Genomic DNA, 23,042 nt, shown 5'->3' on the forward strand with positions numbered 1-23,042 from the left:
GTGTGAGAGTGTGTGAGTGTATGTGTGTGTATGTGAGTGTGTGAGTTTGTGTATGTGTGTGTATGTGTGTATGTGTGCTTGTGCATGTGTGTGCATGAATGCAGGTGTTATTAGTTCATGAGAGTGATACCCACCTCATATCCAGAAGTCAGTGTTTCACAGTACTCTTTCTCTTCTCTGCCTCTCATGCATGTTGTTTCCTTGTAGGGTTTGGGTCCTACATCTGCTCTGCCACAGGGCTCAGCTGCTCCGGGAGGCAGGATGCAGGAAGTTGACTGTACTTACCCCAAGCCAGGCTGTTGGGCTGTAGGGAAGCTGTGGGACACTGCTCCAGGGGCGGGGAAGCCCGGTCTGAGCACAGGACACAGCTGGAGCTGGCTCGAGGATCCCCGGGTCTGCAAGGAGGCTGGGGCCATCTGGTTCTCAGGCTTTTGGGCAGCCAGACACCGCTGGATGCCTTGGAAGAGCTGAGAACGGAGTGGGTTGGATCTGGCCCAGGGCCGAGGGGGAAGGGGAACTCCGGCTGGTACCTCGAGGATAGTCCTTGGCTTGATGAATGTAGGCTGAAGGCTTGGTGGTGGCTGTGGCTGGGAGCACAGAGAGGCATTCTACAGGAGATTAGAACTCTGTAGGAGAAGGGCTTCTCTATGGCTCCCCTCAGCAGATCCTGATGAAAAGAGGCAGTCCATGGCTTTAAGGCATTCATTATCATGGCAGAAAGTAGATGAAGAAAACCATACCCCACTTCTCAAGATGGACCTGAGATTAAATACCTTTTGCAAGGAGGAGTGTCTGTGAAGGAAAGGTGATTGGCTAAGCCTCCAGGCCTTTAGGTACCTCATCAATGGAGATCTGTCTTGAGCCTTTGTGACCTGTGGTCATGTCCTCCACCTGTGGTGGGGTTTGGGGCATTGCCCTTATGTGACTGAAGGTCACAAATCTGTGGAGGGCTTCGGGCTAGTGACATACCTGGTTTCCTGGGAGTCAGGGGAAAAGACCTACTGTCCCTTTAGGGCCACTGGGGTCTCAAGCCTCCTCAGCCAGGAACCAGGCTGCCTTTCAGGGTTCCACATTTCTCTCCCCACTTCTACAGTCTTTGTCAGCCTGAGACTGGGAGCAGGGTGACACATTGCTGCTGTTAGGTTTGTATGTGATTGCCTATTCTCAACACTTTGACCAGTTATAACTTTGTATTCAATGCTGCCTTCTACAAAAAGAAGAGTCCTCTGACAAGATTGAGGGCAGCACAAATCTGTGAAGACACTTGCACCTGTGAGCTAAAAACCTTCCTGTAAATAGCTTTGACCGGGCTTATAGTGTTAGGCATGGATTCCTTTCTTTTTTCTTTTCTTTTCTTTTCTTTTCTTTTTTTCTTTTTTCTTTTTTTTTTGGAGCTGGGGATCGAACCCAGGGCCTTGTGCTTGCTAGGCAAGCGCTCTACCACTGAGCTAAATCCCCAACCTGGATTCCTTTCTTTACAGTAAGCCTCACACCCGACCAGAAATATAGGGAGCGCTGAGGCATCACCCCAGGGGTGGGGAAGCACAGTATGAAGACTAGGAAAGTCACAACTGGCTCCGGTCCCTGGACCTGAGGCTGTGGGATTCTCAGGCTCTTAGACATTCAGTCGCCGCTGGGAGTCACAGAAGAGCAGAGAATGGAGTTGGGGGCCATTGGTCTGCGTCTAGCCCCGTTCTGGGGAGGGGGTGCGGAGGGAGAAAGGGGAGCTCTGACTGGTCCCACCGGGGAGAGTCCCGGGCTTGATGGCAGAGTTGGTGGTGGTTGTGGCTGGAAATTCAGTGAGGCCTTCTATAGGAGACTAGACTGTGTCTCTGTAGGTGAAGGCCGTCTTCATGCCTCATCACGGTGGATCTCAGATGAAAAGAGACAGTCTATGGTTCTAAACAGTTTATTGTCATGGCAGAAAATGGATGCCTAAAACCATACCCCACTTCTCAGGGTGGTCCTGAGTTAAATACCTTTTGCAGGGAGGAATATCTGGGGATGGAAACTTATTGGCAACGTCCTACAGGCCTATCGGTACCTTATTAGCATGGAGAGCTCTTTTGAGCCTATTTGACTGTGGTCGCATCTCTTTTCCTGTTGTCTTGGTCTGAGATGTTAGAGATGCTTCATCTACATGTGGAAGGGCTTGGGGCATTGCCCTTATGGGACTGATGGCCACAAATCTATGGAGGGGCTATGTGACAGAGGCCTGGTGCTGGGAGTAGGCAAAGCTTCTGCCATCCCAGGTGTGGGAAAAATGCTTTTTGGGACTCTCCCTGCTCAGAAAGTAAGGACAAGAATTGACAAGTGGGACTTAATAAAACTAAAAAGATTCGTAGAGCCAAGGGAACAATTGTTTGAGAGAAGAGGAAGCCCAGATGGTGTAAGAGAGTCTTAGCAAGCTGAACATCTGACAGAGGACTCAAACAGTCAAGAAAACAAATGACCCAAAGGAGATGGAAACAGAGTATAAAGAAGAAAGTGGCTAAGGAAAGACCATCCAGCATCTTTAGCAGTTAGGGAAATGAAAATTAATACAGAAAAAGTTTAGCTTCAAGAACTCTCATTTGTCAGTTATTGCAATACCTTATTTTATGGATAGGCAGGATCCCATTCAGAAAGTTTTTACCTGTGACTATAGCTTAAACTGTGTTCTTTACTTTCCTTTAGTAGCTTTAGAGTTTTAGGTCTTATGCTAAGGTTCTTCATCCTTTTGGAGTTGAGTTTTGTACAGGTTAGTGGTAAGATTCAGTTTCTTTCCTTTTTTTTAAAATTAAATTTTATTATTTTTACTTACTCACTTTATATTCTGATCACTGCCCCCTCCTGGTTACCCTTTCTGACAATCCTTCCCTCATAACCACCTCCCCCGCCTTTGATCGTGTGGGGTCCCCTTGTGTATCCCTCCACCCTGGCACTTCAAGTCTCTTTGAGGCTAGACACTTCCTCTCCCACTGAGGTCAGACAAGGCAGCCAGCCCAGCTAGAAGAACATTTTATGAACAGGCAACAGCTTTTGGGATAGCTCTGTTCCAGTTGTTTGGGACTCATATGAAGACCAAGCTACACGTCTGCTACATATGTGTGGGAGACCTAGGTCCCACCTGTGTATGTTCTTTGGTTGGTGGTTCAGATTCTAAGAGCCCCAAGAGTCCCGGTTACTTGACTCTGTTGGTCTTCCCGTGGAGTTTCCATCCCCTTTGGTCCTGCAGTCCTTCCTTCTGTTCTTCCATAAGAATCCCCAAGCTTCATCCACTGTTGGGCTGTGGGTGTCTGTATCTTTCTGAGTCAGCTGCTGGGTGGAGCCTCTCAGGACAATTTGTTCCTGTCTGCAAACATAGCAGAGCATCATTAATAGCGTCAGCGATCTGTGCTTGCCATGGAATGGGTCTCCAGTTGGGCTGGTTATTGGTTGGCCATTCTCTCAGCCTCTGCTCCATCCCCTGGGCCTAGATTTCTTGCACACAGGATACATTTTGGGTTGAAAGTTTGGTGAGTGGGTTGGTCTCTCTATTATCCACCGGAGTTCCTGCTTGGCTACAGGAGGCTGGCCGTTTCAGGTTCGGTATCCCCAGTGTAGCGGGTCACAGCTAAGGTTATCCTGAGCAGTCTGCTATCCCAGGGGAGCTCCATTTTCCTGCTGCCCCTCCCCCCAATCAGACCTGAGACTTCTGAACCACAAGGTTAGCTTTCCTTCCCCCACCCATCTTCCCTGCTGGCTGAGGCCCCTGGGCCTAGCCAAGCTGCCCTGAGCAGCCTGCTATCCCTGGGGACTTCTGCCTTCCACCACCTCTCCTCTACCCTCCATCAGACTCCTGAACCACACGAGATTCGGTTTCTTTCCTCTGCATGTAGCAATTTAATTTCCCCAGCACCATGTGTTGAAGATGCTATGTTTTCTCCAATGTGGAGAAAATCAGCCAGCCTTATTGTGTCTGTAGCCTGTGTCTGGGCTTGTCTATTAATCTCCATTCTGCTTTTGTGTCTGTCCCATGCGATTCTTACTACTGTGGCTCTGCAGTGTAGCCTGAAGTCAAGCATGTTGAGTCCTGCACAAGTGTTCTTTTTGCTAAGGATTGCTTTGACTGTCTGGTATTTTTTGTGCTTTCACATGATTTTTAAGATTGACTTCTGTTTCTGTCACTGGAACTTTGCTTGGGATCACACTGAATCTCTAGCTTGATTTTGGCAGGCTATTTTCCCAGCATTATCCTTCCAATTCATGCACGAGAGGGCATTTCATCTTCCAGGGGCTTCAATTTCTTTCTTCAGTGTTTTAAAGTTTTCATTATGGACAACTTCACATCACTGGTTAGGGTTATTCTAATGTATTTTATTTTTCGAGGCTATTGTTAATGAGATCGTTTCTCTGATTTTTTTTCTCAGTATGGTTGTTACTGGTATATATGAAGGCCGCTGATTTTTATATACTTATTTTGTATCCTGCTACTTGACTGAAAGGGTTTATTATCAGTTTAAAGAGTTTCCAGAGGGAGTCCTGAGGGTCTCTTGTCATAAAAGCATAACATCTGCAAATAGGAATTCTTTGATTTTTTCTCCTTTCCTGTTTGCATCTCTTTCACTTGCTTCTCTGATTGTCTTGGCTAGGGTTTCTATTACTGTAATAAAACACCGTGACCATGGGAGGAAAGGGCTTATTTTGGCTTACAATTCCATACCACAGTCCATCACTTAGGGAAATCAGGGTGGGAAGTTGGAGGCAGGAGCTGACACAGAGGAGTGCTCCTCATGGCTTATTTGGCACACCTTTTTTTTTAAATGTTATTTTTTTTGAATTTATAGCATAATTACAACATTTATCCCTTTGCTTTCATTTCTCCAAATTTCCTTCTTCCCATTCACTCCTCCTTCATTTTTATTCCTGCAGAACAAGATTCTCCTCCCTTGTCTGTGTCCCTGTGCGGTGACATGTGTATATTTGGGATTCCCACTGCTACCTACCTGTGTAGATTTTGTCTTTGTGGAGTGTTTCGGTTCCTACACCTGTCTTCTGAGACTGTCCGGAAGCTTTGCTGTTGTTTCCCCATTTGACTTAATATGCTTTCTATTCCAGCATCTCGGAGACGTTTCCTTCAGGATTTCTACTTCTTGGTTGAATTCTTTCCTGATATCCATTGCTTTTATTATTTCATCCTTTGTCTCTTTAAATATGCAGTCATTCTGTTGATTTCTCTTTATGGGGTTTCACATTCCCAACTCTCTCAGGCACCATCATTCAAGTGCAGAGTTTCAGAGGAGTTACTGTTTTGAATTTTTCATGTTTATTATGTTACTGCATGGGGATTTGTGTACCTGGGATTATTTTATTGCTTGGTTCACTTATTTTTAGCAGCTCTATTCTTTGAGTTGAAATATTTCTATTCTCCAAGTGGGAGTTGGATATATAGAGTTGAGCATATAGTTAAGAAAATACTTGGGTTGGGGATTTAGCTCAGTGGTAGAGCACTTGGCCTAGCAAGCGCAAGGCCCTGGGTTCGGTCCCCAGCTCTGAAAAAAAAAAAGAAAAAAAAAAAAAAAAAAAAGAAAGTACTTCCTCAGTGCAGGAGCTCAGGGTGCCTGGGAGAAATTCTATATTAGCCCTGGAGAGAGTATTGACTGTCAGGACAACCACCGATGTTGAATATTGCCACTATTCAAGTGCTAGTGTGTGCATTTATAATAGTGGCCCCTCTGACTTCAATAATTGTGCAAGGATGAACAACCAAAGTTACCACGGACTTTGCTCAGGGTTTAGTTTGTAAGGTCAGGAGAAAGGAGGGGAGGAAGGTGGTTAAGGACAAGGATCAAGTATTAGATCAGCTTCAAAACCGGAATTCCAGGTTGGTAAAATAGCTGGGAGGGGAAAGTTGGGATGCTGTTAGAATTCCCAGATTTTAGACACTGTTAAAAACCTGGGAGGTTACAAGTAAGAAGTAAGGGGGCGGGGCTAAATGAGAGAATGAAGACACAGGAACAAGGGCGGGTGGCTGAGGAGGAGGAACAAAGGCAGTGATGCTAAGTCCATCTGCAGTGTGCAGGCAGGTGCAAAGCCCTGAGATCCGAATGACAGAAAAGGAGAAATAAAGGAATGCCTATGTAGCGAAAGGCTGACAGGGCTGCGCTGCGCTGATGGGAGAGGTGAGGCTTTCAGACCCCCTGGCTCTAGTGTAGACCTTGAGGTGACCTGTGTGGGAGCAAAGGTGGGAGCCATGCCTCTGCAGGGTCAGCGTCTCTAGGCTTCCAGAGTACGGGCAAGGGAGGCTGTAAGGACTCTCCCGGCATTTCCACTGTGGCCGTCTCTCTCACTGTCCTGTTTATTTCTGGGCAATCTCTTTACTATCTTTTGACTCAATGATCCTTTAATCATATATATTTAGTCTGTTAAACCTATCCATTGGATTCTTAGTTTTGCTTATATTTTATTTGTCCAGTGAATGTAATCTGATATATTAGTTTTTTGCGAACTGTAAGAACGACTCCGTTTTTCAGCCAGAGTCTTGCCAGGTATCCCCAGCCTTGCTCAGACCCAGCATCTGAACCAGGCTTACCTTGAACTCACGCTGCTCCTGTGTCAGCATTCCGAGCAGCCGTGTACCACTGCACAAGCACAATGCTTTTGTGTTCTTTTTATGGCTTTTTCATAAAGCTCTTGGAATCTGATAGGTTGTTTCCTTAATCAGCACGAAAGTCTTCTTATCCCTTCTGACTAGTTTTGGTTTGATATCTATTTTTTCTCATTCTTTAATCTTTATTTGTGAGATTATAATCACAGCAAATCCCCCTTCTCCTTCCTCCCTCCAACCCTTTCCATATGCTGTTTTTTAATCCTTCAAATTTACGACTTCTCCTTTCATTGTTACACTGCATGCATGTGTCTATATTGCATATACATCTATATTCCTAAGTATACCCTGTTCATTCTGTATCATGTTATTTCTATGTATAATTTTGGCATTGGACAATTGGTTGGTGTGCTTTTCCCAGGAGGACTACTTCCATGCACCCCGATTCTCTCAGCGCCGTGTAGTTCTTTGTGGAGGGCTGAGACGTCATGGGCTTCTCTGTGTTCGCGTTGGCATGTTCTTTGTTGCTGTCTTTGTTCTGCACATTTTGGGCCCTCGTAAGACTTTATGGGTGTAGCTTGGTGTAGGCTTTTGAAGCTCTCTCCCGGTGACACACCTCCCAATCCTTCCCAAACAGGTCCTCTCCCTGAGCCTCTCTTTCACACCACTGCAGAAGGTTGTAGACGGGTATAGTTAAGTATGCAGAGAGGAAGGAAAGGGAGAAAGAGAAAGTGAGAGAAGAAGCATGAGATCCGTGCACGAGACAAACACTAGGGTGCCCAGTAGTTGACTGGGTGGATGGACATCCAGATAGCCCAGTTGACTAAGCAACAACATTGAGCGATGTGTGTGCTGGAGTGAGGATTCACACCTAACATACAGAAAAGTAAATGAAAAAAAGTCAAATTATGAAAAGTATAATAAATGTTCATTAGACTTAATAGTACCCGTCAGTCAGCGTTTCTTCACTGGTGGGCTGGGTTTTGAGCTCTTCTCTGAGATGTGTCGTGAAGCGACTGCATTGATGGTGAGGTGCAGTCTGCAACTCCAGTTCAGGCCTGGAGGGCCAGATTTGGACCAACCGCCCTCTGGGGTGGGTGCCCGAGGCAATTGTGCTAAGTCGAGTGCCTAGGTGCTGTGAGAGTGGGAGCATGGTTAACCTTGGCCCCCGCCTGTTCTGTTAAGTCTGCCCCACCTCCTCCATAGTGAGTGCCTCCCTTCTCCTGCACCTTTAGTCTCCTTCCTGGATTCCTTAGTCATAGGCCTTTGAGACTAGGATGGTCATGAGGAAAACATGTTCTGCTCAAGTCTGGATTATTCACAGAAACAGAGCAGCACTGTAAGTGATGAGTTAGGACAAGCGCCATCTTTGTCCTGGTAGGCCACTTCCTTCATTGCCAGTTCATTTTGGAGTAACTTCAGCACTCACTGAGTGACAAGTGGGGGAGGGGAGATGTTTTAAATCTCAATTCTTGTATCATCTAGAGTAACAGGCTGTGTGCCATCCTGTGACAGTTATAGAGGATTATCCTTCCTCTCTTGCCTCAAAGTCCTCTTATGGCATTTGTGGTGGCCTACAGTAGGTCATGTTTCTAAATCCCAGCTCCTATCTGCTATAAATAGCCACACATGCCTGTGATTTTGTTAAGATTTTTCAGCACTATATTAATTTCTTATAGTTGGAACCATTTTTGTTTTTTTTATTTTTTTTATTTTGTACCTTGCTCTAGGGTCACATTTCCAAACACTGTTTATGAGAAAAATGGGGTTCAAGTGCTGAATAGGAAGCCTCTTCAGGAGCCTTTGCTATGGCTGGACACTGCAGGCTGCAGTTAGGGACTGGTGTGTAGGATAAACACAGGCTGGTGTAGCTACCATGGTTGTCTGATGAATACATTCTACAGACAGCATCTTCCCACCCACGGGCTGTGTGGAAGCCACAATCAGAGAGAGGAAATCAGCAATTGCAAGCCTCTTTACTTGCTGGCTGGCCTTTTCGCACCTGGTTATCCCCGTACGTCCCCATGCTCACTGGGGCTAAGTTTCCTCTGCCTTGACTTCTCTTTTATTCTTATGCACTTCCTGGATCCTAGGGCTGACATTCTGACTCGTCTGAGGAGGGGATTTTGGGAGATCCCTGTTTCAGTCTTTCTGTTTGGCCAGCAGCAGTGGTGAGCCTGCTGATGTGAGTCAAAGGGCGTGTGCTTTGTTTGGCCTCATGCCTATTCACAGTGACGATGTTTCACTCGGGAGTCAGAGTTCACCATGGTCTCTTTCACCTTTGCTGAGTTACATTCATTTTCTTATTTACTACTCCCCTGAAGGACCACTGGCTTCCTTGTCAATCCTAGGACATGCTACTGTGCCTTAGAGTGTTTGTCCATGCTTCTCTTTCTGTCTGTGATGCTCTTCCCCCAGGTTTCCAGTTTGGACTGAAGTGTCATGATGTATGAAGTCTTTGGACTGCCTACCCCCGGCCTCCTGGAATTCTTTGCTTCCTTTTCTCCAGACTATCACCACCTTCTCTCACCCCAACTAAATTATCCACCAAAATTTATAGTCTGCTGCATTCACTTTACAGAAAGGGTTTCTGCCATGTTCCTGGCTCTGACCACTGAACTGAGGAGAGCTCCTTATGCACACAGGTATCCAGCGTGTGCTGGTGGATGAGTACACGTGTGATGGGCTCAGCGGGGCCCATGATAGCTTCAAGAGTAGTGGGGAAATGCAAACCGGGTTCTATTGTCCAGAACTTGTGGGAGAATTTCCTTCCCCACAAGTCAGTTTCGCCTTTGCATTATTTTTTTATTATATGTGTTTGTATATGCATGCCTATCATTACATATATGTTATCAGTTATAGATACATGTACATAGTGGACAAATGATACATGGTATATATGCATACATTATATGACACATACATGTATATTATAGATAACACAGGTATTCTATGTATATTATATATATATATATGTAACTTAAAATCTGTAATTTATATGTAATTAAAATCTGTAATGTGGCTGGATAGGGTTGGCATATGGCTTCAATTTCAGTACTCAGGAGGCAGAGGCAGGTAGATCTTTAAGTTTAAGTCAACCAGAGCTACACAATAAGACTGTATTAAAAGATGAAATAGATATTTACTGTTTTTGAGACAGTCTTGCTCAGTTTCCTGAGTGCTGGGACAGTTTACACAGTACATGGGCGGTGAAACGTTACCGTTGTCGGCGGATTAGCTATCCACTGTCCTGCACAGCTACCCAGACTTCCCTTGTCAGAAGAGCCTAGAACCTATTGCTGTAGCAAAACCCCCATGTATTCTGTAGTAGTGATGTCTGTGCTCACGTAGTGCATGGCCTCTGCGATGGTCAATCCTGCACATCTGTTGACATCACCTCTCACCTCCATCTTCCCATTTGCTCCCTCCAGTTGTCTTACTTTCTAACCTTTGCTCATCTTTTTCTTTTCTTTCACAATTTCATGTATGATCAAGATCGTGTGATATTTTTCTTTTTGGCGTCTGACTTATTTTACAGACACAGAACCCCTGAGGTTTGTTCATCCTGTGGCAGATTGTGGGTCTCCTCTTCTGAGGGTGAAGCACATATGTGTACATACATGTATATGCATGCACAAACACACAGTAGAAGCACACATGTGTAATGAAATGCACACATACTGTAGTGCGTTTATCCATTGATGAGTGTTCAGGCTGTTGGGCTCAGTGACTAATGCTGGACAAGAGAGTCCAGATGTCTTTATGATGGAGATCTCGAATCTCTTGGCTTTGCAGCAGAGGATGGATTTCTGGGCCTTTTGATATGTCTGTTAATTTCTTTAGGAATACCATGCTGTTTCTGCTGGGTTTGCTCTTGTTCACAGCCCTACCTGGACTTCCCTTTTAGGGTTTGTAACAGCCACCAAACAGGGCCAAGGGATGATGGTTTGTGGAAATGCTTTGCATTTCCGTGGGATTAGTGATGCTGTCCACCGTCTTCACGTAAGCTCTTAGGCATTTCTGGTCTCCATCTGAAACCGTGTATTCAAGACCATGTTCTCATTTTTGAGGTATTTTCTAATATTGACTTTTCCTTATACATTTAATTATTAACCCTTTGTCAAATATATGGTTTGCAAATACTTCCTAAGAAGGACTTTTCCCCACATACTATAGAATAAAATTAGATTTTTATGTTTTGTGCACATGATGCCAAAATGGGTAAAAGACCTGGGCACACAAGACAAAACCATCTGGGGAAATTCCTTGATACTGACCTTAGCAATAACATCATACCCAAAGTTTAGGTTACCAGATAGAAAGATTGGTAGGTAGACAGGTAGATGACTATCCCAGGTAAAATTTTAACAAATATGGGTTTGTCAACAATTCCTGGCTTATAGTTATATTTTCTACAAATTTCCAAAAGGTGATCATCAGGTAACATGTAATTATTACACATGTGGGTTAAGTGCACCGAAGAGACCTCCTGTGAGCTCAGATGTTCCTTACGTGTCCTGGCTGCTCCTCATGTGTTCCTCATACATGTCTCACACAGGAACAGAATGTGGTTGGTTGAATGCTTTAATAATAAATTTGGAGTCAGCAGTATTAGGGTGGTGTCATAGTAAGAAAAGCAAACAAAACATTTCTCTTAGATGCCTTTTTACTGAGTGAGCCCAGATTTGAATTCTCTACTTCATGGTGTCTTCTTACATTGCTGTCTATATGTAGATTGCATGAATCTAAATCCGTGTCTGCCTGAATGCTGTCTTGTGAACATGTCCCTGTCTCTGTCCTTGTGTGTCTGTCTGAATGTGTGTGTGTGTGTATGTGTGTGTGTGTGTGTGTGTGTGTGTGTGTACAAGTGTGTGCACATATGTTTGTCCCTAACAAAGGATTTGCTCTGTGTTTATTGAACAGCACAGAAAGTATCACATGAGGGAAGGATACTTTATAGAAATCTGTAACAGAGTTTTACAAGGGATAAAGTCACTGACCCCAGATAAAAACAGTATTACAAATATCACTGTTTATCAAATAGTATCTGTGTGTTCCATTCGGTGTTTATGGTGGATATTCACTTATAAGATTTTGTGGGGGATACAGAGAGAAATAGACAGACAGACAGATGGAGACAGAGAGACATACCAAGAGAGACAGAGACACAAGCACAGACAGAGACAGAAAGCCAGAGACGGAGGGACACACACATACACCCACACGCACACAAAGAGAGAGAGAGAAAGAGAGAGAGAGAGAGACAAAGACAAAGAGAGAAAAACTATTCAAATATATGAGCTGATAAGGGCCATTCTCATTCAAACCACACCGTGACTGTGGACAGTCCGGAATCACCCATTTATGGTTTTCTCATGACTCCCAGTATATGGGTTGGGGGAGGGAAGACAAATGGGTCATATGGCAGATAACAGGATTAGGAAAGAGCAGCAGCTTCCAGCATTTGAGGTGTTGCATTTTAGAGAAGCTCAATTCTGAATGAGAGTAGGTAAAATTTTAAGGTCTCTGTAGATTGAAAGGATTCTGATTTTGGTTCAGTGTATTAACAGGTGATGTGCTTGGAAGATATTCTCATGGGGGCACAGCACAGGGTAGCTTTAATGGTGAACGATGTGGTTAGTAAGTGATTCCTATATTTATTAGAGATAGATGATCTCATTTCCCCTACTTTTCTTGATTTTCTGGTTTTTTTTTTTTTTTTTTTTTCAGTCTTTACTTCTTATTGGTTAAAGATCTGACTAAGAACTTTCAGGTATGCAGTGACTGTGATGTGAGGTCTCTTTCTCTGTTCATTGTAGAGGGTCCAGGAACTTCAGCAGTTGCAGTGCAGAGGACTTTGAGAAATTAACTTTGAACAAGGGAGGAAGCTGCCTGCTCAACATCCCGAAGCCTGACGAGGCCTACAGCGCGCCCTCCTGTGGTAACAAGCTGGTGGACCCCGGGGAGGAGTGTGACTGTGGCACACCAAAGGTCAGTCATGGCTTCAGAGGAGCGACTCTGGGCTTTTGTGGTAAAATGAGGCTTGCTCTTGTGTCACAGGCCTGGTCATGACTCTGTGACTTCAGGCAAGCACGATGATCCCTTCTTTTAAATTTTACCAATCCATCTTTTATTTTCATTGGATTATTTATTACTGGCATTACACAATTGTTCAGTTCCTTTTCGTGCTCTGCAGTCTGGTCTGCTATTAAAGACATACTTGTTAAGCTGGACTCATTTACTAAGTGATCCACAGCTGGTTCATCCTCCGGCATCCTCAGCGTCTGCACTTCCTCCTCTAAGCACGTGTGTCTTTCACCTGTGGCTCCCTACCTGCATGGCCCCCAGCTGTGTCCACCTTCATTGTCACTGCTGCCCAGCCACCTTCTTCTCAGTATGCCCATTGACCCTTCTCCCCTTGGGCTGCCATCAGCTCCGGGACATACTTGTTCAGATGTAAGGTCCACTGTGTTATTCTCACTGTTTTTCCTTGCCTGCCTTGTATCTTAAGAGAAAATTGTTTCCTTGTCTTATGTGATCGATGTATTCCATGACTTCTCTTAAGCCTTTTGGAGTCTCCTGACCAACAACTAGAGAGGAAGTGTCTCATGCTTAGAGCTGGGCTTTGTTAGGTAGTTTATGGCTCTTGGAGGAACCATTATCACCTCAAGAGTTGTCACTTCATTTAAACATTTATAACACATAAATGTTATGTGTAACTTTAGGTAAGCATACAACAGTATATCCTGTATGCCTTTCCCAAACACCCTCAGTGTGTGTATCTCCCATTCCCTCCCTCCCCTCTCTGACCTTCCCCATGCTGTCTTTGCAACCCACCCATTTCCTTGCCTTTTCTCTGCACATGTCCCCATGTCTAAGGCTGTGGGGAAGACTTCTGGGCACGTACTTGCCATGTGTGTGTCTTGTGGTCCATGTTCAGCTCTTTAGCTTTATGTAGAAAATTGTGGTATTTTCTGCTGACTCCTATCGTCTTTATCTTAGATATATATCATTTGTTAGAAACTTGATTTGTAAATGTCATCTTAATAGTTCTTCAGTAGTGTACAGTCTTAGAAGCACACAACTTTGATTCTGATGAAAGCCATTTGTCATTTTTTCCTTTTATGGCTGATGCTTTGTCTACTCCCACTTTGTACAGATGCTCCTGTGGGAGTTTTATAGTTTTAGACTTTACATTTAGGTCCATGAGCCATCTTGACGTAGTGGTGTGTGTGTGAGCGTGTGTGTGTGTGTGTGCACGTGCACACACACATGCGACTGTGTGGAAGTGTAGATTGTAGTTCATTTGTTATCATTTTTGCTATGTGATAGAAATGATAATGACCCTGATTTGATTAATGTGCCTGACTATATGAATATTACACTGTCTCATAGATATGTACATTTATTACATGTTAATTAAGAAGAGAAGTTAATTTTAGAACTTTACTTTGAAATAATTGTAGGCAGACAAGAGGTTGCAGAATAGTGCATAGAACTCCATTTACTCCTCTGCCAGTCTCCCCTAACGGTGATAGCTTACAAGGTTATGATACGTTTGTGGGACGTTAAGATTGCTGTATTCATATAGGTGTCTGGGGGTGGGAGGCTGGAGTAAAAATGTGTCATGGAGCAGAGCATGGTGACAGAAACAAGGAAAATGCTGCATGGTATAGTGTGTGCTTAGCATGTGTGCTTAGCATGTAGAGGGCACTGAGGCCAGTCCTCACCTCCTACCTGTAAGAAAAGCAGTAGTTTGCCTATCCAGAGAAAAGGCCCTGAGCAGGGAGAGAAAGGCCTCAGTGGATCTGTACTTCTCTGTGGTCCCTCAGGATTCATGTGTCAAAGCTGTAACCTGCGGTGATGCTGCATTTGGCAATGGGGTCTCTGAGGAAACGAGATTAAGTGAGCACCGGGGATGGAGCTGAGGTTCTCTAGGATCGCTGTCGTTCTCTCCAGTGCCAACTAAGAGATTGGCCGAGCCTGTCAGCCAGCAGGAGAGGGCAGGGTGCCCGGAGTTCTCTGTGAGAACTATCACCTTGCTTTTCTACCTTCCAGAACTGGGAGAAAATAAATGTCCCTTCTTAAGTCCTCAGTCTTTGGTATTTTATTATGGAGTTTCCAGCTGCCTTGTGAAATACGTTGGGACTTAAATACTTGCGCTAGAGACCAGTGTCTTTTTTTATTATTAATTTTTTAAATTAATTATTTTATGTATGCCCCTGGGAAGGAGGGTGCCTGGGGAGTCGAGTGGGGGGAGATTGGTGTGTCCTAAAGGACAGCTAGGAGAGAGGAGGCGACGCTAGGTCAGAGTGAAATCATAGGGCAGAAAAAGAGCTTTATTAATGCTGCTACTCGTTTATTCATCAGTGGTCATTTTCTGTTTGCAGGAATGTGAGTTGGATCCATGCTGTGAAGGAAGCACTTGTAAGCTCAAGTCATTTGCTGAGTGTGCATATGGCGACTGTTGTAAAGATTGCCAGGCAAGGACTTCTCCCTATCAGGAGCAAATCAGAGAAGGAAAATGGATCTCTGGAATTGCACCCTCTGAGATCTCTACATATATTCTTATCATATGGTCATTTTATATTTCATCCCACTTCTGTGCATTTAAACGGCCCTCTTTATGACGGGGCTACTGAGTTAGTTGGTTTGGGTGCTGGGGAGTAAACCTAAGGCTTCGGAGACTCCGTGCTTACAGGTAAACACTCTGCCAAGGGCTATGTTTCCATCTTCCATTGTCTTGATTCTCCTTTTCAAGGAACATATATCTGCTAGGGAAGATTAAAGGATACCAGAGTATAGACTGCAGAAAATTAGGGTTGGGAGTTAACTGATTAAAAGGATCTGAATTAGATCCCCAGAACCCTTTAGAGACACCCCTCTACCCCAAACCAATAACCATGGTGGCTTGTGGCTCTGATCCCAGCACAGAACCTGGAGCTCTCAGCCTGCTGCCCTGACTGGCTCCCTGACTGCAGTGCATTCCTGGCCTCCTTTCCCATGCTCGGCCATGTTGGCCATCTCCCCGTCCCCAAACTCGTTCATCCTGTGAACGCTGATTCCAGGAGTGCTGTCATCCTCCTTATCACACTTCTTCTGCAGCGCTCCTTGTGTTTGCATTTGATTTGCGTTTCCTTTGGTTACTTATGAGGTTCGCTTTTCGTTTTATAATATGTATGAATTGACTGTTTGGGCTTTCTTCATGTTGTGTTGGGTGGGTTAATGTTTGTGGTTGGAACCTTTATGTATGCACTGTGGTACAAATCTGATGGCTTTGTGGAGATTCTCCTGATATTCCTGTCTAACTTGAATCTCATTACCTTAGTTCCTTCCAGGAGGCTCTATGTGCAGAGGGAAGACCAGTGAGTGTGATGTCCCTGAGTACTGCAATGGCTCCTCTCAGTTCTGCCCACCCGATGTCTTCATTCAGAACGGCTATCCTTGTCAGAATAGCAAAGCCTACTGTTACAATGGCATGTGCCAGTATTATGACGCTCAGTGTCAGGTCATCTTTGGTTCAAGTAAGATATTTATAAGCAATCGATTTGATTTTATCATCTGTTTGTGTTAAGTTTTTAAAGAAGGAAGCAAACATTGATGAGGTTCTTGTATCTCTATTCTCCCTCCTCCTATAGTAGTCATGGTCAGGAACTTTTATGTCTAATTTGGTGAATCAGTTCATGTTTTGTGTGGTCCCTCTCCCTCTTTCCACTTTGTATAACACACAGCATCTTAGGGTTTTCATTGCTGTGAAAACACACTATGACCAAAAATCCTTATATGAGACAATATTTAATTGGGGCTGGCTGACAGGTTCAGAGGTTCAGTCCATTATCATGGCAGGAAGCATGACAGCACCCAGGCAGACATGGTGCTAGAGAAGGAGCTGAGAGTTCTACATCTTGTTCTGAAGGCAAACAAAAGACTAGCTTCTAGGTACCTAGAATAAGGGCCTTAAAGCCATACCCACAATGACATACTTCCCCCAACAAGGCCACACCTACCCCAAGGCCACACCTCTTGATAGTGCCGCTCCTTGGGCCAAGCATATTCAAACGTCACACAAAGTGTATACGTGTATGCACATACACAGAGGTTTAGGCACTGAGGACTGCACCTAGCACCTCACATACACTAGGCAAGCACACTTGCTTTGCTGTGTCCTCACCCTCCAGGTTTCTTGTTTTGATAAAGGCTGGCTGTATGGCTTTAACATTTAGAAATGTCCTTATGATTATTGATACATTTCTATCACAGTATATTAGGGTATTCACTAGTTAAGTGGACCCTGATTAGTTTCTCATTTGTGTATGTATGAAGTATGTCTTTATGCATGGGAGTTCATGTGTCTTAGTGTGTAAGTGTGGACGCAGGCTCGTCGACCCTTGAGCGTTTGGTATCCTTCTGTCGTTGCCTCTCTTTCTTCCCAGGAGTACTGGACTTATAGATACGAACTGTTTTATGTAGGCTCTGGGGATTTGAACTCAGTTCCTAGCACTTGTGTGACAAAACATGTCACCTGCTAAGCCATCTTCCCAGCTGCTAGTTTCAGTTGCTGTGCTGATGAGGTTGTAGCTTAAGCTCTCAGGGTTTTGTTTTCTTTAAACTTCTCATCTTTATGAAAAGTGTTCTGTGGATCAAAAAATGAACAAAAAGTGAAAATTAAAGTCAATTGCTGCTCCATACTTTCATCCTTTGAATAATAACTTACTTTTGTAGCTGATCTTTTATTACTTATTCTAAGTATTTATATGTGTATTTATTCATTTATATTTGAGACAGGGTCTTGCTATGTTTGTCAAGCTGGCCTTGAATCACAATCCCCTGTCTCAGCCTTCCAAGTGCTGGGTCTGGGTTACCATGTTCGCCACCCCAGGTCTTTAGATAGCTTTTTTGTAGTGCTACTACTATTTTTATTCTTTTAGATTTATTTTATGCGTTTGGGTTTTGCCTGAAAGTATGCATGTGTACCATGTGCAGGCCTAGTGCCTTTGGAAGTCGGAAGAAGGCATTGGATTCCTAGGAACTAGAGATACAGATGGTTGTGAACCACCATGTGGGTGCTGGGAATCAAACCCAGGTCCTCTGCAAGAGCAACAAGTGTGCCTAACCACTGACCCATCTCTCCAGCCCCTACTGGTTTTATTTTTATGGATGCTAATTAATTTTCACTCTTCATTCAACCCTGACTGCTCATGTACATACACATGATCATTTCTAGTCTTCTTTCCTCATTGTAGGATAATTGTAGTGTTCACAGCAGTGCTGGCCACATTGCATAGCGGCCATGTTAATGCTATTCTCTCAGCTGCATAGTAAGGTACAATAGATTTCCTACCATCTTCTTTCTCTAGAATGAAAGATTCTCATTCTCCCTTTTTCCTTCCTTCTCCCTCTCTCCCTCCCTGTCTGACTTCCTTCCTCTAGATCTGTCCCCTTTCAATGAGTATGCTTAATACTTACCATTATTGCAAAATAATTTGCAAAATTGCAAACTGTCTATTCTGATATTGTCTTGAAGTGGATAAAGGCATCAGCTGTTCTACTGATTTCAATCTGTTTAAAGAACTCTAAACAGAATGTCTCTGTCTTCAGTTTTTACTTGTTTATGCTCTCTAGAGACTCTCAGATACTGGGACACACACACACACACACACACACACACACACATCAGGACCCAGGAGGAGCTGGTGTCCCAGGTCGGTTCTAGTAGTAGGAACATTACAGGTGTCTCAGCTTGGTGTCTATTGGGGAAAATTCCCTCCTCCTGGTCGTGGTTTGTTCTGTTTGAATATGAAATTGGTTGTTTAAAGCACCCATATCAGCCTCATCTCAGAGCGCTCTTACAAGTTCAGAGTCAAGTATGTCTTACATCACATGGCGAGGGGGCGAGAGAGGGAAGAAGATACGCACATTTCGTCACAGGTGTAGTCATAATGAAGTAAGATATCGACGGTAGTTGTAGACTTCAGTTTGTAACTGCTCTGTGGTCATATCTCACACTTCAGCTGCTTTCTAGTCCACATTACGTTGTTACACTGCCCGTTCTGTATTCTCTTTGCCATCAGTGAGTTCCTTAGATAGTTATAGCTCCCAGCCTGGTGGGGTGACCCAAACGTTCATTCCTGAAGGACCTGGGCCATGCATAGCTTTGCTGGATTTGGTTGTTAATAGGATGAGGTAAATACTTAGAAAACTCCAGTATTCCAGGCCTGCTCCTCTTGATTCCATGTAGGGTTATGGATCTGTGATCAGCCGCTTGCCAAAGCCTTTCTCTCTTAGTTCAGAGCACAAAGAGCCCAGCACAACTGAGCCTGTAGTGCTTGTTCCAGTGCAGTGGAGTCACTATTGTGGCATCTAGTGGAGGAATTTCTTCTCTGGACACTCAGACCTCTAAGCTATTAGAGCATGAAGTCATAGGTCTAGGAAGCCTGTTTTTGCTAGTGAGTCATATCGCTGAGTGTTACCACTCCCATTCGCACCCCTTAAGATCTGCACACTGAGTTGAGGTTGTCATTTGTTAGACCTAACTTGGAGAGTATACGGCTTTTTGAAGAAACGATGCTCCAGTCCATCCAATTAGCGCCTGTGACTGGCATTGTAACTGGTATTCTCTGCACATCCACCACTCTAACAAGCCATTCTAGTGAAAATAAATACTGTGCTTAGTGATACAGATAGGCCTGTAATCCCAGCCACTGTGGAGCGGAGACAGGAGGATTGCCAGTTTAAGGCCTGACTAGGCTACAGAGAGCCAGCCTGTGCAACTTTGTGAAACCTTGTCTCAAACAGTAAACAAGTGTTAGGAGATCGCTCAGTGGTTGAGCACCTGCCTAGTGTGTACAGGCCTCAGTCAGCAGTGCTTGAAGAAGAGGTGTATATGTACCTGGGCACAAAGTGCTGTCCCTTCTGTGAGGGAAAGAGAATAGCGTAGCTACCCTGGTGCCCAGATACTGGCTGGTGCTCAGGAAAGAGTGCCATATCAGAGACCCAGTGGGTTTGGGTGACGACAGAGGTGGCTGGGAAAAGAGGCTGTGTGCAGTTCCCAGAATGGGTTTTCCTTTTTGTTGATTGTTTTGGCCTAAGCACCTCAACTGGTCATAATCCTGAACTCATCCATTTCTCCTTCCAAGCAAAACGAACCACAAAATGTACTACAGGGATGTTCTAGAAAGACCTTGCAACTGTTCACTTTTGGGTGATGCTTCCACGGTGCTCAGAACCGTCTATGAAATGCTTTGTTTTTCTCTTCCTGTGTCAGTTCTTGGTAGGATTCCCAGAGTGGTCATAGATGCTAGGCAAGGGCTTGGAACACTGGACTCGGACTGTGGTACCTCAGCTGCCTACATTTTGGTTGTCATGGTGCTTGTGGGTTCTGTCCCCTACACCCTTACGTTTTGGAATTGGCTGTGTGTGACAGTCCTGTTTTCAGCACATTTCTCAGATTGCAGTGGCTGATGATTGACACTTGAGGATTTCTATAAAAAGCCTTCCTAGAACCCTGCCTTCCCATCCTTCTCTCCTTTATATTTGAGTCAGCAGGAGCAGCAAACACATTTGACACAGTCCCTTCCCGTATATCGTCCAGGAAATCTGTAACTTTCCCTGTTCTTCTGACTTGGGCGGGAACACTGGCATTTTTCCTGGCCAGAATTGTCGACATCTCTCCTCGTGCTCACTGCTTCCCTCTGCTGCCCTGCCTCCTTTCACCCACACCCACCTTCTTTAAAGCTAACGTAACCTCACATCAGTCATGTGGGCTAGGTAAGGGAATCTGATTCAGGAGGAAGGAAGGACTGATGATTTGACTTAGAAACACTAACAGAGTGCACTTGGGGAGGGAAAATGAAAGTAAGTGATACCATAATGTAAGAAAACTCGAGTGGGCTAATCCTTTGTCACACGGTGTAGGTCTCACTCCATTTATCTAATGTGGGCATCCATGTAAAATAAAGCCATGTGGTGGTCTCTGCTGTAACTGGAGAGAGTGCTGGGTGTGTGAGAGTGGACAGTGAATGCCTGTGAGTGTGAGCTGTGACTTAATGCATGAGAGAGCTACTGTTGCATGGCTGTGACAGTTCCCCGGGAGAAGAGTCAAGAGGAGATAGACATTGGCTTCTGGTTTTGGAGAGGTTCAGTTCATGTTTGCTGGCCCCATGAACACATGGGGAACACCATAGCAATGGTACTGTGGTAGAGAGGTTTTTCTACCTCACATCAGCTAGACAGGAAGAAAAGGGTTCAGGAGAGGGCCGAGGCAAGATACAGCTTTCAGGGCACGTTAACCCCTTCCCCCCCTCCCAGTGACCTGTCCTCCACCTAGATTCTGTCCCTTTCATTTCCCTATTTCCTGTTAATAATCCTGTCATATTGTGAATGCATCTAGAAGATCGGATCCCTGGGCACACTTCAGACACTCTCAGGTAGGCTTTATAATCTGTGTCTTTCTCAGTGCAATCAGGTCAACACGCTGACCGTCCGACTGTGGGGGGTCGTAACTGTGATAGCCATGCAATGGTATGTGGTAGAGAAGCTGAGTGCTTGGATCTGGACTTTATGTGCAATCTGAGTTTACATGTGTCTGCTGTGTGTGGAGTGTGGAACAGAAGTGCTGTGTGTGTGAGGCTGGAACATTTAGAATGTGCAGGTAGTTCCTAAGGCGTGTGAGGGATCGTATGGAATACTTCTGTTCCTGACTAAAGTTACCATCACTTTTTTCTCTTAAATGTTGAATATTGCAGAAGCTAAGGCTGCCCCAAGAGATTGCTTCATTGAAGTGAATTCTAAAGGTGACAGATTTGGCAACTGTGGTGTCTCCGGCAGTGATTACAAAAAGTGTGCCACAGGGTAAGTGGGGCCAATGGCCTGAGCGAGGGAGCCAGGGCCCCTGAAGTCTCCTGTGTGTGCTACTATGACAAGGGTGTGGAAGGTCCTAAGCAAGGGGGCTGGGGTCCCTGAAGTCCTCTGCACTGGCTCCTGTGACTTCAGCCTTTCTCCTGCTTCAAGTGCTTTCCGTCTCACATGTAGCACGCACAGCAGGCCTCCGAGGGATGTGCTGGGAACAAGTTTGGGGAAGCGATTCATCTCCTCGCATGTACATTGTGGATCTAGTGGATTAGAACCTTTTTTTGTTTATCCATGATCTGCAGAAGGTTCCTGAGTGAACACACCCTTGTTTCTTCATACACTTTTTCTTCAGTGAAACATTCTCTGACTCAGTCACATCCAGAGCACCTGCCTCTCATTTCTTTGTCAGCCTTACATGAATTTAAAAGGAGGAAGTAAAACTCTTATTTTTTTATTTTGTAGGCTGGTGGGATGGCTTACAGGTTAAAGTACTTATAACCAAGCCTGACAACCTGAGTTTGATCTCCTGATTCTAGCAAGCTGTCCTCTAACCTACTTGTGTAAAGATGTGTGTACAGGGAATACATGCTTATAAACACATAAACACATGTAAAATAGGTAAAGTAGTTAATAATAAACCAATGTACTATAATAAGTGAGAACACATAATCAATCCCATGTGTCCCCTGTTTTGTGTTTGCACTATGCATGTACCCACACTGCTGCATTACTCAGTGGGCTCAGATGCTCAAATGCTAGTCACCAAGGAGGGACACTGTTTGAGAGGATTAGAAGGATTAATAGGTGTGGCCTTGCTGGAGAAAGTGTTACTAGGGGTGGGTTTTGAGCATCTGAGCCTCTGGGGTCTGGTCTTATTCAATAAGACCACACAATGCCATTTTCTAATGTTCTCCTCTCATTAGCCATCTCTGGGAGGCTCTGATTTCTCTATTGACTCATGAGTTACTAAAAGTTAATTGTTTAATTTCCAAAACTGCTTTCTTGTTTAATTTTACCAAGAAAACTTGGGAATGGGAGATGCTCTGTCTTTAAAGTGCTTCCTGTGCATACCTGAGTTTTATCTCCAGCACATACATAAACAGCAGGCACAGCAGTGAATATCAACAGTCCCAGGGCTGGGGACACAGATACAGATCCCTAGGGCTCATCGGCCTTCCAGTGTGGTCAATCAGCGAGTCCAGATTTAGCAAGAAACCCTTTCTCAAAAAGAAAGGTGGGGGGGAGGACAGAGAATTGAGAGGACATCAAGTGTTGGCCTTCAGCTTCCACTTTGTACATACGCAGTATATGCACCGTATGTACGTGTTCAACACCACACATGCACACGTAACAGATAAATTCCAAGGTGGTTTAGACAGGACATAGTCTGTGTGCCTGGCCCCTGCTGCCCTTCCTGACCTGGCACCGGCTTGTCTGCGAGGCTGCTTTGCTTCACCGAGTGTCATCCGCAGTTGCTGCATGTCATAGCTGTATTTGCTGCTGGTTAAGTGTCGTAATCAAGTGCCTCCATGGCATTGGGGCTGTGTAATGTCCTTGCTTCTTCACTGAGAGAGGCAAAGACTCCCTGATGGGTTGTCAGTCTGTTTCCTCTTTAGTGCTGTAT

At 44.7% G+C, this 23,042-nt stretch overlaps 1 protein-coding gene across 1 annotated transcript in view; it reads left to right on the forward strand.

Moving 5' to 3' along the window:
* The window catches only part of Adam9 (ADAM metallopeptidase domain 9), an 82,295-nt gene that overhangs the window by 26,851 nt on the left and 32,402 nt on the right, over nt 1-23,042 (forward strand). Inside the window, exons 12-15 of the mRNA XM_032918540.1 lie at nt 12,388-12,559; nt 14,959-15,051; nt 15,897-16,092; nt 21,313-21,418. Coding sequence (XP_032774431.1) covers nt 12,388-12,559; nt 14,959-15,051; nt 15,897-16,092; nt 21,313-21,418 — 567 coding nt within the window. The remainder of the gene's footprint in view (nt 1-12,387; nt 12,560-14,958; nt 15,052-15,896; nt 16,093-21,312; nt 21,419-23,042) is intronic.

The sequence above is a fragment of the Rattus rattus genome, chromosome 13 (assembly GCF_011064425.1).
Source record: "Rattus rattus isolate New Zealand chromosome 13, Rrattus_CSIRO_v1, whole genome shotgun sequence".
NCBI classification, from domain to species: Eukaryota; Metazoa; Chordata; class Mammalia; order Rodentia; family Muridae; genus Rattus; species Rattus rattus.